The 16,847-nt window shown below is 37.9% G+C and overlaps 1 protein-coding gene across 1 annotated transcript in view; it reads left to right on the plus strand.

Annotated features, from left to right (window-relative positions):
* Positions 1-6,765, plus strand: part of LOC133294135 (ATP-dependent zinc metalloprotease FTSH 12, chloroplastic) — a 43,730-nt gene extending 36,965 nt beyond the window's left edge. The window contains exons 15-19 of the mRNA XM_061492788.1: positions 4,199-4,318; positions 4,412-4,486; positions 5,482-5,589; positions 6,129-6,209; positions 6,401-6,765. Coding sequence (XP_061348772.1) covers positions 4,199-4,318; positions 4,412-4,486; positions 5,482-5,589; positions 6,129-6,209; positions 6,401-6,478 — 462 coding nt within the window. The 3' untranslated portion in view covers positions 6,479-6,765. The remainder of the gene's footprint in view (positions 1-4,198; positions 4,319-4,411; positions 4,487-5,481; positions 5,590-6,128; positions 6,210-6,400) is intronic.
* Positions 6,766-16,847: the final 10,082 nt, after the last annotated feature.

Here is a 16,847-nt window from a genome sequence, read left to right on the forward strand (position 1 = left end):
GGCATCAGTCACCGCAGAATCAAATTCTAAGCTGAACCCAACTGGTCATCACCGACAGAAAAAATATTCGGTGACTTTTTTTTTTTTTTTTTCCGGCGACTTTTATGGGTAAATTTTGTCTTCTCTCATGGCTTCACCTGTCCCTTCCGCTGCATCCAACACGCAGTTTGAAAAAAGTTTGGCATTGCAAATCACCAGTTTTGTGGTCTAACAAGGTACAACGTTCCATGTTGATAATAGTAGTCAGTGGATTCTTGATTCAGGGGTTTCTGATCATATGACAGGTAATGTAATCTTGTTTTGTTCTTATACCCCTTACTATCAACAATTGCGAATAAGAACAGCCGATGACAGCTTCTCTACGATTGCTGGAATGGGATCCATTAAAATTTTTGAACACATTCCTTCATGTTCTCTCTCTTACTTGTAATCTCATCTCTATCAGCAAACTTACCTCTGGATTACATTGTGTTGCCAAGTTTTCTATCTATACTTGTGTTTTAATTTTGTTCTTGGAGACTATCTCACCCAGTATGGTATTCTTGACCAAAGTTCTTGTCCTAACACCCCTCAACAAAATGGGGTGGCTGAAAGAAAAAATAGACATCTCCTTGAAGTTGCTTGAGCTCTTGTCTTTACCATGCCTTTCTAGTGTCCTAAATTTTCAGTCTCCTTTATCTTATCTTACACCTTTTCTTCTTTCCGGGCTCATTCTTCCCTTCCTCTCAAGTTGTTTGGTTATGTTGCTTTTGTACATGTTCCTTCCCATCAAAGGTCTAGGCTCGATCTTAAGTCTATTAAATGTGTCTTCATAGGATATCTTCCTAACCAAAAGGGCTACAAGTTTTACTCACATTCTCTTTGTAAGGTCTTTGTTTCTATAGATGTCACATTTGATTAGAGACAATTCTTTTTTCTTTCGACTTCTCTTCAGGGGAAGTCTATTGGGGTAGATGAAGATAAGTCTTGGAAATCAAACAATTTTGTTGTTTTGCCTTTGCTGTTGGAGACAGGGGGAGTCTTTGCGCAAAAGATAGGGGGTTATTGTGCCAGAGAATGGAGATCCTCGTGGTAAATGAGGAAAGTTTTATAGAAGGCGCAAATCACCTCAGGAGCCTCTAGACTGTCAGGATTTTGACTTAAGTCTTAGTTCCAGCAACACTGATAAAGCTGACCTAGATGTGCCTATTGCTTTTCGAAAAGGTACTAGATCTTGTATTGCTTATCCTATTTCTCATCATTTCACGTATAAAATGTTGTCCCCCGATTTTCGTGCTTTCGACACTATGTTAGACTGTACAAAAATACCAAAAAAATCCAAGAAGCACTTGATGATCCAAAATGGAGGAATGCAATGTTTGAAGAAATGGATGCTCAACAAAAATGGAACTTAGGAGTCCGTAACATTACTTAGAGGAAAGAAAACTGTAGGTTGCAATCGGGTGTTCACAATAAAGTTTAATGCAGATAACAGCATCAACAAGTATAAGGCTAGATTGGTTGCTAAAGGATTCACTCAGACTCATGGGATAGACTATTAGGAGACATTTGCCCTGTTGCCAAGCTTAACACTATCCGAGTTCTTCTATCACTTGTTGCCAATCTTGATTGGCCATTGCAACAATTAGATGTAAAGAATACTTTCTTGAATGGTGATCTACATGAAGTTTATATGGATCCACCACCTGGTTTTGAAAAGGGAGACGGTTCAGTATGCAAGTTGAATAAGTCTCTTTTTGGTCTTAAACAATCCCTTAGAGAGTGGTTTGAGAAGTTTACTCAAGCTATTAAAGGAAGAGGATTCCTCCAAGCTTAGACTGGTCACACTTTATTTTTAAAATATTCTAATGATGGTAAAATTGTTGTTCTCATTGTTTTGGTGACATAGTTGTCACAGATAATGATTGTGGGGAGATAAGCTCTTTGAAGAAATGTTTAGCTGATCAGTTTGAATTGAAAGATCTTGGATCTCTCAAGTATTTCCTAGGCATGGAGGTTGCTCGAAGTAAGGCAGAGATTTCTTTAACTCGGAAGAAATATATTGTAGACTTGTTACAAGAAACAGGAATGCTTGGGTGCAGGCCAGTAGAGACTCCAGTTGAACCAAATATTAAATTGGGAATTGAAATGGGAAAGAAGTTGACAAAGAGCAATACTAGAGATTGGTGGGGAAGTTGATCTACTTATCTCACACTTGGCCTGATATTGCATTTGCAGTTAGCATGGTTAGTCAATTCATGCATTCTCCTAAGGAAAAACACCTGAGTGCAGTTTATAGAATTCTTAAGTACCTCAAAAACACTCTTGGTCAAGGATTGTTCTTTAAAAGAGAACACAAGACGATGCTTGAAACATATACAGATGCAGATTGGGCTGGCTCTGCATTGGACCAAAGATCAACTTCAGGATATTGTACCTATGTTTCGGGAAATCTTATGACCTGGAGAAGTAAGAAACAAACAGTTGTTGCCCAGAGCAGTGCAGAAGTAGAATTTCGGGCTTTAGTCCATAGTATTTGCAAAGGAATTTAGTTAAGAAGACTCCTTGAGGAATTGAAGATGTCTTTTTCCCTACCTGTTAGAGTGTATTGTGATAATAAGGCTGCTGTTAGTATTGTTCAAAATCCAGTTCACCATGACAGAACAAAACATGTTGAGGTTGATCACCATTTTATCAAAGAAAAACTAGATGATAAAAGTGTGTGTATGATGTATATTCCTACCAAAGAGTAGACTGCAGATATCCTCACTAACGGCTTACACCGGCCAGCCTTTGAAGACCTGATTGGCAAGTTGGGAATGATCAACATTTACCTCCCAACTTGAGGGGGAGTGTAGAAAATTAGGATTAGGATCTTTCTACTTTTATTAGTGATTGATTTTTTCCTTTAATAGGAATTTGGATTTTGAATTTGCTTTTATAAGATAAGGCTGATGACTCATTGTTGAGTCATTCTTATCCATTTTTTTTCCATTTACTCTTGTATAAATACCCTTATGAGTGTAAATCTATCCCAAGGTTCTTTCCATGGTATCAGAGCTTGAGTGATTATAAGGTCACAAGTTCGATTCTCACGGCCCCCCACTTTCAAGTGGAATTAAAATAAAAAGCACAACCAAAAATTGAGCCTGTGCAATTCCACCCTTCTAGGCGTGAGGGAGAGTGTTGAGATATATAGTCCCACATTGATTGTATGGGCAACTAATGTGACTTTTATAAGGTCTTGGGCACTCCCACCCTTTGAGCTAGCTTTTGGGGTGGTGTATCCCAAGGTTCTTTACAAAATCAAATGTATCAATTCAAAAAACTTTGTTTTACATCTTTTAATATATATATATATATATATATATATATATATATATATATATATATATATATATATATATTTGTTGGTCTCGGCAACGGAACCAAGAATAGTATAAACCATTTAAATGACCCTCATCTATCCGCTTAAGTTTTTGGGTTGAATTGGTTCTTTACATGGTATCAGAATCTCGTGTCCGGGTTCGATTCTCACCGGCCCTCCCACTTTTTCTTGTGAAATTTTCTTAGCACAAGTAGGCAGGTCTGTGTATTGTCCACCCTTCAAGCTCAGTGGGCTCTCGTGTGTAAGGGCATGTTAGAGAATAGTATAAACCTTTAAAAAGGCTCTCACCTACCAGATTAAGCTTTTGGGTTGAATTGGTTCTTTACAAATGAACCAACTGATTCCTACCTACTTCATCTCATTTGCTCATATCCAAGTAGTTATTGAATTAAAATAAGTTTAATCCTAATTCTTATGATCACTGCTGAGTTGTAATGCACCCACATCATCACTTCCTTTATTAAGATGTCTTATTTATTTATTTATTCGAGGGGAGGCGGGTGTTGGCCGTGAGGGCTTGCTGCTTAAATATATTTTATGCCTGAGGGTGATCTTTACATATTTTTATTTTTTATTTTTTATTTTTTGATATAATGGTCGCACTAAGATTTGAATCTATAACTTCTTGTAAACTACTCAAACCTCTCACTACTAGACCAATCCTAGTAGCTTAGTATATGTCTTTCTTTACATGCATATAATGTGGATATTTTTATCAGTAAACTTGTTTTATTGATTTGGATGATTCCATCTTCTTGGGTGTATAATAAATGATGATATACTTATTTTGGTTTTAGTTAGTTTGCCTCTCTCACTGAAATTTGTTTTCAGATTGCTAGAGAGATGGTAATCAGCCCTCAAAATTCAAGGTTGGGGCTAATAGCTTTAACAAAAAGGGTTGGGTTAGCTGATCGACCAGACAATCCAGATGGCGAGTTAATAAGATATAGAGTATGTTCCTTCTTTGAAGTAGTAAAAATAACAATGTTACCTCTCTGTAATGTGAAAGTAATACAATTTTATTTTCTCTTCATTCATATTCAGTGGGACGATCCTCAAGTAATTCCTGCTAATATGACAGTAGAGGTGTCTGAGCTCTTTACACGGGAGTTGACAAGGGTAATTCTGATTTGCTTTCTTTCTTTTTTTCTTGTATTGCATTTGGAAGGAGCTATAAGCCTATGCAAATTCTTCACTCTTGAATCTAAAAAGCCTTCTGTTGTATGTAACGTGTTTCATTTTATACAGATGTTGACACAAAAGATGACATAACATGAACATGATATATTTGTATACAAGGTGAAGAAAGAGAGGACCAATCATGATGAGATTTTTGCTTTTGGCGCTAAACAATCAAGAGGAAAATAAATATTATAAAAAGTAGAACATATTTGTTTAAAATTTTGAAATTTCCCTCTGTTAAAGGAATTGATTTTCTTATTGCTAGTCAGCTGTCTAGAGATATTTGTAACCTTTTAATTGGAACTGTGTAGTAAAGTAATCATGTTTTGAATGATGATATGAAGTGTTAGAGAATAACATAAATCATTAAAAAAATCCTCACTCAACACCTTAAGGTTTTTGGTTGAAATGAGTTCTTTTCATGGTATCAGAGCTTCCTTGACCACAAGGTCACGTGTTCGATCCTCACCTCCCCCGCTTTCTATTGGAATTAAAATATTCACAAGGTGAACCAAAAATTGGGCTTGTGTAATATCCACCTTTAAGCCCAAAGGGCTCTTGCGTAAAGGGGTGTGTTAGAGAATAATATAAACTATTAAAAAGGCCCTCACCCAACACCTTAAGGTTTTGGGTTGAAATGGTTCTTTACATGAAGTAATGGCTTATGATGTGATCACCGTACTTCAATTTTTTTTGTCAGTACATATACAATGATTTTAAAGAGGACGAGCCTGGAGCAGTGATAAAACTGTTTCTTTGTGATTGAAAGGCCTCGAGTTTGAATCCTTGAAACAGCCTCCTTGTAAATATGCAAGAGTAAGGCTGCGTACAAGGATTGTTCTCACCCTTACCCTCTCTAGACGAATTTTAATGGGGAGTGTTTTTTTACATGTACTATGATTTTAAGTTGTTTGTTTGATATGTCATGACAGTACATTGAAGAAACCGAAGAACTTGCAATGAATGCTTTGAGGGATAATAGGCACATCCTGGACATGATTGCAAGGGAACTATTGGAGAGATCCAGAATAACTGGATTGGTATGCTATGCTCCTATTTCTGCTGTCAGTTTTTCTTTCCTTTCTTTCATTGGAGAGAGGAAGTGATTGAAGTATAATTATATTTTGTTTTGTTTTGTCCATCATGGCACTATCATGTATTCTTGTAATAAATAATACTTATGCTTCCCGCATGTCAAAGACTAATTATCTCAAAAGTTTAAGTTGTTCGAATGAGGCTTAGGAATGGTTTATCTCACATTTTGTCTCATGCAAGAGCGCTTTGGTGTTAAAAAGTGTGGATAGTGCATGAGCCTACTTTACCTTGGTGATAAATTTAATTTAGTTGTGAAGAATGGGAGTGGGAAGAATCAAACTGTTGACCAGTCGTAGAGTTTTTGATCAAAGTCTATTTTTCCCTTCTGTTCTAGATTGAAGCTATTGGCCTGATTATATATATATACATATATATATATATATATATATATATATATATATATATTCTCCTTTTTTCTCTCTTTTATGAAAATTTATATGATATGTTTACGGTTTTAAGTATCTTCTGTTGTACGCATCCATAGGAGGTTGAAGAAAAATTGAAGGGACTGTCTCCAGTAATGTTTGAGGACTTTGTGAAGCCATTCCAGATAAACTTAGAAGAGGTACTTTCTTCCCAACTGCTTAATTTGGTTTGATTTATTATTTAACGTGAGTCTTTCCTCGTGAACATTAATGTTAGGTAACATATTTGGTTTTCTTCTTGTTTTCCTTCACACCAACTCATTTGGAACTATGCTCCTCTCTCTTTTTTTTCTCCTCCAAAAATGTAGTAATTATAGTTTTATGGATGTAGGAGGGACCATTTCCGCATAATGATCGTGTACGATATCAGTTACCAGACCTATATCCTGCTCCTCTCCATAGATGTTGACACGTTCAGTTCTTTCTTTATATGACAACCTCGCTTCCTACAGTTCTTATTGGGGACAGAAAAATGAGTTTGGTGGTGTTAGATTCTACATAGAAATTCAACCACTTACCTACACATTTATAGGACAATAGATGGAGTCTTTCAATGACCAAAAAATACACAAGATCATAAGTACAATGTTGTCCCCATTGTTTGATTTGAAACTTGCAGTGGTCCCAATAACCCATTTTGCAATGGAATTTTGTATTTTACTGGTCCCTTACGTTTTGTCATTTTGCCGCAGTATTCTCCTAAATTCTAAGTTGTGCATTTGTTGGGCTCATGCATTTTGTCCCTATTTAAATTTTATTATTTTGCTCTTTGCTTAATTATAAATTAATATGTTCCTGTTTGATCAATATTTGACCTATACTCAATCAAGTAAATGGACAAATTGATCAAACAGTATTGGTCAAATAAGAACATATTGATACAAAGTCTAAGGGAGGCAAAATGATAAATTAGTTTTAAAAGGGGACGAAAGAGTTAATCAATCAGTATTTGTTGTTACTTGTGTTTTTAATGTAAAACGTATACACAAACAAAAAGGGGGGAAAATCCTTCGTTAATATGTGAACAACTAAGAAAGTACTTAGGGGGCGTTTGCTAGACATGCTTTTTTTAGAATCCTGAAAAAGCCTGATTGGGATTCTAAGATATCTTTGTTTGGTATAAAAAAAGCAATTTTTTTTTTCCCAATGAATCCTATTTACCTAGACTTTTTATTGTAGTGTAAATTGTTAACCCAAATACCATATACAAATACCACAAAAAGGGAAGTATTCCTCGAATCCGGTTTGTAGGGAAAATTAAACATAAATTTGGTGACTTTTTTACCCTTTCTTTATCGTGTCCTAATGAGATGAGTATACCCGATGAACAAATGTGTTGCCATTGTTGAGAAGGAGGTTGTGGTTTGTTCTGGGAATAGCAAGCACATCTTCCGGAAAATCTTCGCTTGAAAGACGACAACTGCTCACGGTATTCGAAATATACAACTTGTTTTCATTGACGTCAAGCTTATATAGGGTGAGTTTTCTTCGTACCGGTGACGTCAAGCTAATGTGATGAGTGTTCTTTGCTTTCTTTAGTTCCCCTGAAATCGCTGCTGAATGGTGCATTCAATATGCCATTTTGGTTTATATAATACCAGATTCATGTGCAATTTCCTTGTTATAAAAACAATATTCACAATCGGATATAGTCAAGGAGCTGAAAAAGTTAACAACGAAAGACTTTTTTGAATATTAAAAACACCCCGTCAAGGTTATTTTTGTAAATTTTGTAGATATTCCTGATAGTATTTTATTATTAACCAAACATTGCATTTACAAAATTAATTCAATTTTTTCAATAATATTTTCATTAACCAAACAACATTTTCGTAACATTCCCGATAAACTTATTTCCTTGTATATTCCCAAAAACTAGGATTTTCGGATAAAAAAAAATTTCTCCACTATCAAACGCTCCCTAGCTCTATGCCAAATGAGTCGAAGATGGAATCAATGGACACACTCACACACACCTAAACATTAATTGAATGGAACTAAAGATTAGACAAATCCGGATTGTATATATTGAATATTGGCGGGACAACTTATTAAGCATCATAATGATATCAATATTAATAAATGTTATTACTTAATCCTTGACATGACTTTAGAGGGTTAATAGAATTCAAGAAAGATTTAGTAATAATGAAAATGTCTAATGAAATTTGAAATTAGGAGATTCAACTTATTTTGTTGACGACAAGATATAGATGATTCTCCTAAATTTATTAAGGATGATTTATAACCGGATTTGCATGTAGGAATCTCATTCAGTATAATATCACTGATTTATACGAGGTAGAGGAGCTGAACCTCTGAACTATCATGATTTGTTGACATTGATTTATGAGTTCGAACCTCAAAAAATGGTTAATTCATGTTAGAAAAATAATTTCTAAGAATACTATTTGATATGGATAAAATATAGTAGGCCCATTAGAAGTCCAAAGACATACAAACAAAGCCCGATCACACGAAGGCCCAAAACTAGGCGTGATGGCACTCATCGCGCATGACATAAACGCGATGCCCTCATCGCGTATAAAACCACTCTTTAGCATAACTTCAGAGGTAAGGAAGCTATCTCAAGAACTACTACGAACCCACCACGCCTTTGCACTAATAAACTGAGGACAGCACCAGCTTGTCGCTACTCTATCAAGATAGTTTGGCATTAATAGATAAGGCTATCGATGCTATAGCCAAACCTGTAGCCCTGGAACGGCCAATCAGAGGCCATACCGCCTTCCGAAGGCGGCGTCAGAGCCACTATATAAATAGAGGGTACATGCCTAGGTATGATCATCTAATTTAGTAAGAATATACATACACCTGCAACTGATACTGACTTGAGCGTCGGAGTGTCATCGCAGGCACCCCCCCCCAATTGGAGACACCGCGCCAAAGGAGAACTTGAGTTCTCACATCATCAACTTCAACCTCAAGCCTAGAGAACAGATCATCCATAAGGCCCTCTCCATCAACCGTGTGTGATTTGGCTCAGTACATATTGGCCAGCCCATATTGTATTTGGTCTGATCATTGGCGCCGTCTGTGGGAATCTATCATTTAGAACCCATCTCTTTCCAATTTAAAAACATGGTTGATACCAGAAGCAAATCTCAAAACGGCTCCAAAGGAAAGCAGAAGGAGACTCCTGCCTCCCGTGAGAAATCAGCCTCGTCGGTGGCACCAACCCAACACTTGCTGAAACTTATCACACAGCAGAAAAAAAAAAGCCCAGCAGAATCGAGATTTAGCTCGATTAAAAAAATCACAAAATGCTAGAGAGAAAATCAGGGAAAAGGAAAAGAAAAATAAAAAGAGCCTGAGAAAGAACTTGAAAATTCCGGCGAAAGTGAGCCGATACAGGAGTATTCAAAAGGAGATCCTGGACCTTCGGGTCACAAAAACAAAAAAGGAGAGGAAGAAAAAGAAACCAACGAAAATTCTCACGGGAATTCTAGAACGGTTTCATGTATTTTTCACCCATTCACCCCATGTATCATGAACGTCCCTATTCGTAGAGACGTAAAAATTACAACTGAGAAGTACAACGGGAAGGGAGACCCGCAAGAACATCTGGAACAATTCCAGACAAACATGATGGCGCAAGATGTAGCCGACCCAATAGCCTGTCGGTTATTCCCAACAACCTTGAAGGAGGTAGCACTTAGGTGGTACTCCGCGTTACCACCTAATTCAGTCCAAAGTTGGGAGGACTTAACTAGCCAATTCCTTATACGGTTTGCAACAAGCAAAGTGTAACACCCCGTGTATACCCGGTTTGTTATCATGTCATCGTATTAAGCGTTGCTTAATTAAAAATACGGAATAAATGTTTTCTTTTCAATTATGACGTCATTATCATTAACCAAGTTGATTACTTAATCCTTTTTCAAAACATTGCCTGTATGTAAATTGCAATAAAGCTAAAAACACTAAATAACCTCATTACATAAATAAGTGAGTATCTACATCACAGAACTACAACACGTAGTCCGGACCATAATCCTGATACATTACACAACTCGAAGCTAAATCAAGGCATTTATGGTTGGCAGCAAGGTAATCTCTCTTCCACCAGTTGTGGGAATCTCTACCCCTGCTGCCTGACACATGTACTGTATCAGAGAACTATGGCCAATGGATGCCTTCTTACTGTTTGTGTGAGCCATGTCATAAAGGCTCTCAGCAAGGATCCTGGGAAAATCTATGGGCCTTTCAGTCATAATTGCCCAAATCAAAAATGCCCTCTTAACCACCACCTCAGTGTGGTTGCCTGTTGCGACTTGGCAAGTGCACCGAACAGGTGGTGTGCATGTGTGTGAAGATACTTTTTGACTATAATTTGAACACGTTAGATCCATATCAACCACAACAAGGCAAAAAAATAACTCCAATTAACCTCCTTGTGCAATGATTTGTTATGGGTATAGTGTAATTCATCTGTCCTAATTGGAACCCTAGGTTCGGTTTAATGAACCTTGCACTATCTTCTCAATTTCACGATGGTGATAGACTTACCCTTAGGTTTAATTCTTCTACTTCCATGTTGCAATAATGAAATTAGGGAAAAGAAAAACATACCGTGAATTCCTTGTGCCAAAAATGGCAGATAGATGCTTGAGGGAGGGAGAGAGTGTAGAGAGATGAGAGTGAGGTGTGAGATATGAGAGAATGTGGAAATGAGGGGGGGAAAGGGCTATTTAATTTTTTTGGTCCGCGAAGGGGCGTTTTAGCGCACATGTAGCACGCTAAAACGCTCTTAGTCAGTAAGTTTGGGCCTTGTGAATGCATGAGCGCGCTAAAACGCGCTCTTCGACCCTTTCATTAATCCTTTTCCAGAGCGTTTCAGCGCTCATGGCTAGGGTTGGCAAAAACGAGCCAACCCGTCGGGTTGGCTCGCAACCCGTCCTAAATGAGTCGGGTTGGGTTGGCCTAAATGAGCTGTCAACCCGATACAACCCGACCCGATACAACCCTAACCCAAACGAGCCAGCCCTCGGGTTAAACGGGCCAGCTCGCGGGTTGGGTATTTTTTTTAAATAAAAATAAAATGTTTGGTTTGAGCGTTTTAACGCTGAAGACCAGAATCCTTTTCTGGCATCAGGGCGCTAAAACGTTTGAGCTTTAACGTTTTAACGCTGAAGACCTGCATATTTTTGGCTTTGACGTGCAGCAGCGCGCTAAAACGTTCTGGATGGACGTTTTAGCGCTCCAGACCAACATCTTTTGACTTCTTTCTGTAGCAGGGCGCTAAAACGTTCTGGATGAACGTTTTAGCGCTCAAAACTTAGAATTTTTTCTCTTCTTCAGAATCTTCTTCCTTCTCCTACAGCCAACCCGCGAGCTTTTTTCCGAGCCAACCCGCAAGCTGATTATCGAGCCAACCCGCAAGCCAACCCTAACCCGGCTCGGGTTGGGCTGGGTTGGATTTTCTGGCTCGTTTATTTTTTCGAGTCAACCCTAATCCGACCCGATTTTTACGGGTTGAATGCGGGTTGGGCCGGGTCGAGCCGGGTTGGCCCGTTTTGCCAACCCTACTCATGGCCGCGCTAAAATGCTCAAGGGCAGTGAGTTACTTCATTTTTTTATGTTTAGCACATTTTAACATGTTGTTGAACGTTTAAACGTTCTTGACTTCAACTTCTTGTAGTCTTACTGCCTGATAATGTTTTAGTGCGATATTTCTGCGCTAAAACGCTCTTGAAACTTAAAAAATATTTTTCATACCTTGGCTGCGTGTCCCCTTTCTTCTTCCTGTAACTTAGTAACAACCATTAGTCACACATATATACCTATTTTTGTTTTCTTTTCTTGAAATCAAAATTAAATAAAATTTAAAGTAAATCATGGGTTTGCCTACCCATCCGCGCTTGTTTAACGTCACGAGCCTGATGTACCTTATTCAAGTTACTTCTACAAGGGCAACGGTGGTTGTTGCCCTGTCTATTTCTCCTCCCATGTATAGTTTCAGCCGTTGACCATTCACTGTGAAGCTTCTGTCGGAATCTAGCAGACTGATCTCCACTGCTCGATATGATTTCATGTTCCTTACGATGAATGGTCCCGACCATCGGGACTTTAGTTTCCCAGGGAAGAGACAGAGACGAGAGTTGAAGAGTAATACCTAATTTCCCACCTTAAAGTCTTGAGGCAGGATCTTCTTGTCATGCCACTTCTTCGTCTTCTCTTTGTACAGACTAGCACTCTCGTATGCAGAGAGTCTGAACTCGTCGAGCTCGTCCAGTTGAAGTAATCTCTTTTCAGCTGCGGTCTTGGAGTCGAAGTTCAGGTACTTGATTGCCCACAATGCTTTGTGTTCCAACTCCACTGGTAAGTGACAAGCTTTCCCGAACAGTAACTGAAAAGGAGACATTTCTATTGGTGTCTTATATGCAGTCCGGTATGCCCATAGTGCATCATCAAGCTTCTTGGACCAGTCTTTTCTGGAACTTACCACCGTCTTCTCTAAGATACGCTTCAGCTCTCGGTTGGAAATCTCCACTAGACCACTTGTTTGCGGATGGTACGGTGTTGCAATCTTGTGTTTCACTCCGCATTTAGCCAGTACATATTCAACTTGCCTATTGTTAAAGTGTGTTCTGCCGTCACTTATGATTGCTCGTGGTACTCCATATCGGACGAATATATTTCTTTGGAGAAATGCAATGACTACCCGAGCTATTAGTATATGGATGTCCTAGAGACAATCTTTTGATTAGATTAGGACATATGTAAACTTTTTATATTGTCGCAAATAAAAGCACTATTTATCCTGTTTCATATTTTGTCTCAGTATTACTATTAATATTTATATGAGTAACTGGATAAACCCCTTGAAATAAAATAGGTATCTCTTGAGTATCTGTGATGAGATCACGATCATGAGGATTCAAGGATACTGCATGTTTATTCCTAATTTTATGTTCCTAGTCTAGAGACACTGAGAATGGGGATCAGTGATCTCGGGTAAGACTAGCACGACTTATCTACTTGTATTTGGATGCAAGGTAAAGACCTCATGAGCTACAGATATAGAGATGTCTTAGCTAAAGTCGTGGGTGGACCTATAAGGGTATAGCTCGCACTGAACAGACCCACAAAGAGACTCTATGAGGAACTCTCACAGAGAGTATCATTAGAGTAGTCTCTTTATATTTGGGTATGTCTTTCCTAAGACCAGAAGTTATTACCTAGACTGTGTTCTAGAAGGCATGCTTTGATTGTGCACCTCGTCTGCCTGAAACATGAAGACTCATAGGTATACTGTTGGGCTTGTCCTGAAAGAACACAGGGCTAAGGTGATAAGCTGAAGGAATTCGTCAAATCTCTGTGAGAGATTAGGTTATCTGTAAACCGGAGAAATCAGGATGACATTTACAGGGACTCGGGAATCTATGCATAGTAAAAGAGATCATGAGATGATCTGCCTTTAGAGTCTGTAAATTGAAGATTCCCTAATTTCGAATAAAGCTTACCCTAAACCGCAGGGGTTGATACGCTTCCTTACCCTAGGTTTTATGGGAAGGTAACCGAGACGAAAGGAAATATGTATGGCAACCAAATATGTTTAATAGGATGATCAAATCATTAATCTAACTAGTTCTGGGGCAACAAAGCATTGCGAGTGCTCTGTGTTGTCATTAGATGGGTTGTGGGCTTATTGGGCCCAAGCCCATTTATGTCAGTGGCTAAGTTAGACCTAACGGGTCACACACAAACACCTAATTGTCTAGATGCTCTAGCATTAAAGGTATTGGGCCTAATAATAGTTATTAGCCCAAGAAGTTGTTTGGAACTCCACCTAAAAGGGTGGAGGGCGCATGGTTCATTGTAATGGGCTTGGATAGTCCAAGACATTACTAATTAATTTAATTAGTTAAATTAATTATCAAACATTTAAATTTTGAATTTTGGAATTTGAAATTTGAAATTTGAATTTTGAATTTTGAATTTTGAATTTGAATTTTGAAATTCGAATTTTGAAATTTGAAATTTGAATTTTGAATTTTGAAATTTGAATTTTGAATTTGAATTTTGAAATTTGAAATTTGAATTTTGAATTTTGAAATTTGAATTTGAATTTAGAATTTGAATTTGAATTTAAAATTTAAGTGTTTGAAAGTTTGAATTCAAATGTTTGAAATTTGAATTTGAATTGGCTATGAAAAGTTGTTTCATAACAAAAGGATAAGATGAGATCTTGTTGGAACATATCAGGAGGAGATCTTTTGGACATAATCCAACGATAATGGGGTGCTGATTTTGGCTAGATTTGATCATCAAAATCAGCTCCAGAAGATACGGTCTGTTGGGAGAATATTTGAGTGAGTTGATTTAAGTTTGAAATGCAATTAACTCAAATGTATTTGATCACCTTTTAGGCTATATGGGGCGCACCATATAGCTGATTATATGATGATTCATGATCAGATTTCTGACTAGGTTTTGAACTTAGTCTCATGAGAATATTCTGGGATGTTGTTGGCAATTTTTGAAATGCAACAACTCCACTTATTCTCTCCCCAAGGGCGCCACTTTTGATCAGATTTTTGGGAGAAAAATCTGATTTGTTTTTGAAACTTAAAAGGCTCCTCTTGTGTACTTAATGAGTTGTTAGTTCCTCCTTAGGCTTGTGTGAAAAGCCAAGCCTTTCTCTACTCATCTATGCGCCCCTTGTGAGGTTTTCTCTTAGAACACTTCACTCTTCTAAACACTTTTACCTAGCCTCCTGCATCACACACTGAGCGCATAGCAAGCCTTATTGTGGTGATCAATCGGCGGCCTTACTGGAAGGAGTTCCTGTATCTAGACGCGGGTGGTATGGATCAACTTTAGAGGGTCTGAACCCTTCAGACCTACCTTGATCATCTTGAGTTTTCACGAACAAGGTATGCCATACGTCTTAAAGTATGTATCTTGATATGTATGTGTGTTCCGCTTGCGAAAATTTTTTGTTTTTCCCTCACGCATGTTTCGGCTTTCAAGGCCAATTCTACTTTCACGAGCATCATCAGTGGGAAGAGCAATAGCTTCAACCCATTTGGAGACGTAGTCAACTGCAACCAGGATGTATTTGTTGCCATAAGAGGGAGGAAAAGGTTCCATGAAGTCTATTCTCCACACATCGAAGATTTCAACCTCCAATATGTTATTAAGGGGCATTTCATGTCTTCTGGAGATATTCCCCGTTCTCTGACATCTATCACATGATTCCACAAATTTCCTTGCATCCTTGTAGAGGGTTGGCCAATAGAAGCCACTCATCAGTACTTTTGCGGCTGTTCTTTCTCCTGCGAAGTGTCCACCGTAGCTTGAACCATGGCAGTGCCACAAGATGTCCTTCATCTCTTCTTCTGGAATGCATCGCCTTATTACTTCATCAGCACATCTGTAGAAAAGGAAGGGCTCCTCCCACAGGTATTTCTTGACATCATGTAGAAACTTCTTTCTTTGTTGCCATGTAAAGTCTATTGGAATTTCTCCTGCTGCTTTAAAGTTTGCGAAATCCGCAAATCATGGAGGTGTACTTGTGCTCTTCACTTCCTCCAATTTCAGGTCCGAGATGACATTGATAGCCAGAATTTTCTCATCAGGGAACTCTTCTCTGATCTTCAGCTTAGGTCCGTCTTGAAGATCTTTTTTCTTAAATTCTGGAGAGGTGATTAGCCACCAAGTTCTCCACACCTTTCTTGTCTCTGATCTCTACTTCAAACTCTTGAAGGAGCAGCATCCATCTGAGCAGTCATGGTTTTGCATCCTGCCTATTCAAAAAATACTTTAAAGCAGCATGATCAGTGTAAACAATTACCTTAGACCCCAGCAAATATGGTCTAAATTTATCAAATGCATAGACAAATGCTAGTAATTCTTTTTCAGTGGTTGCATAATTCATTTGTGCATCATTTAGAATTTTACTAGCATAGTATATCACATGCAATAATTTATTCTTTCTTTGTCCTAAGACAGCTCCTATAGCATAATCACTAGCATCACACATTAATTCAAAAGGTAGTGTGAAATCTGGTGCAGTGATTATAAGTTCAGTGGTCAATCAATCTTTTAAAATATTAAATACTACTAAACATTCATCTGTGAAATTGAATTCCTCATCCTTGACCAACAGCTTGCATAGTGGCTTTGCTATCTTGGAAAAGTCCTTGATAAAGAGCCTGTAAAAACCTGCATGACCGAGAAAACTTCGAATACCTTTTACGTTAAAGGGAGGGGGAAGTTTCTCAATAACAGATATCTTAGCTCTATCAACTTCTATACCATCTTTGGACACTTTATGTCCTAGAATTATGCCATCTTTTACCATGAAGTGGCATTTTTCTCAATTTAAAACAAGATTACTCTCTTGACATCTTTGTAAAACACAAGATAAAATTTCTAAACAAGTGTCAAAAGAGGGGCCAAAAACAGAAAAATCATCCATAAAGATCTCAATAGATTTTTCAATCATATCAGAAAAGATGGAAAACATGCACCTTTGAAAAGTTGTAGGAGCATTGCACAAGCCGAAGGGCATCCTCCGGTAAGTAAAGACTCCGTAGGGGCATGTATAACACCTCACAATTTTAAATCAAGTAATTAAAATATTAAGTGAGCAATCAAGTGATGGACTAGTGAAAATCCTAAAGATTATGCCAAAATACAAAGATAGGGCAAAACGGTAATTAGCCAACACGCAACCCTAGGAAGATAAAAATTGAGTAGAAGGTCTCAGATGGTAAAAATAACCCTGGAAATGGGTTCAGAACGAAAAA

Source organism: Gastrolobium bilobum, unplaced genomic scaffold, assembly GCF_033153095.1.
Source record: "Gastrolobium bilobum isolate Gb01-03AN ecotype WA unplaced genomic scaffold, APGP_CSIRO_Gbil_v1 utg11591, whole genome shotgun sequence".
Lineage (NCBI taxonomy): Eukaryota > Viridiplantae > Streptophyta > Magnoliopsida > Fabales > Fabaceae > Gastrolobium > Gastrolobium bilobum.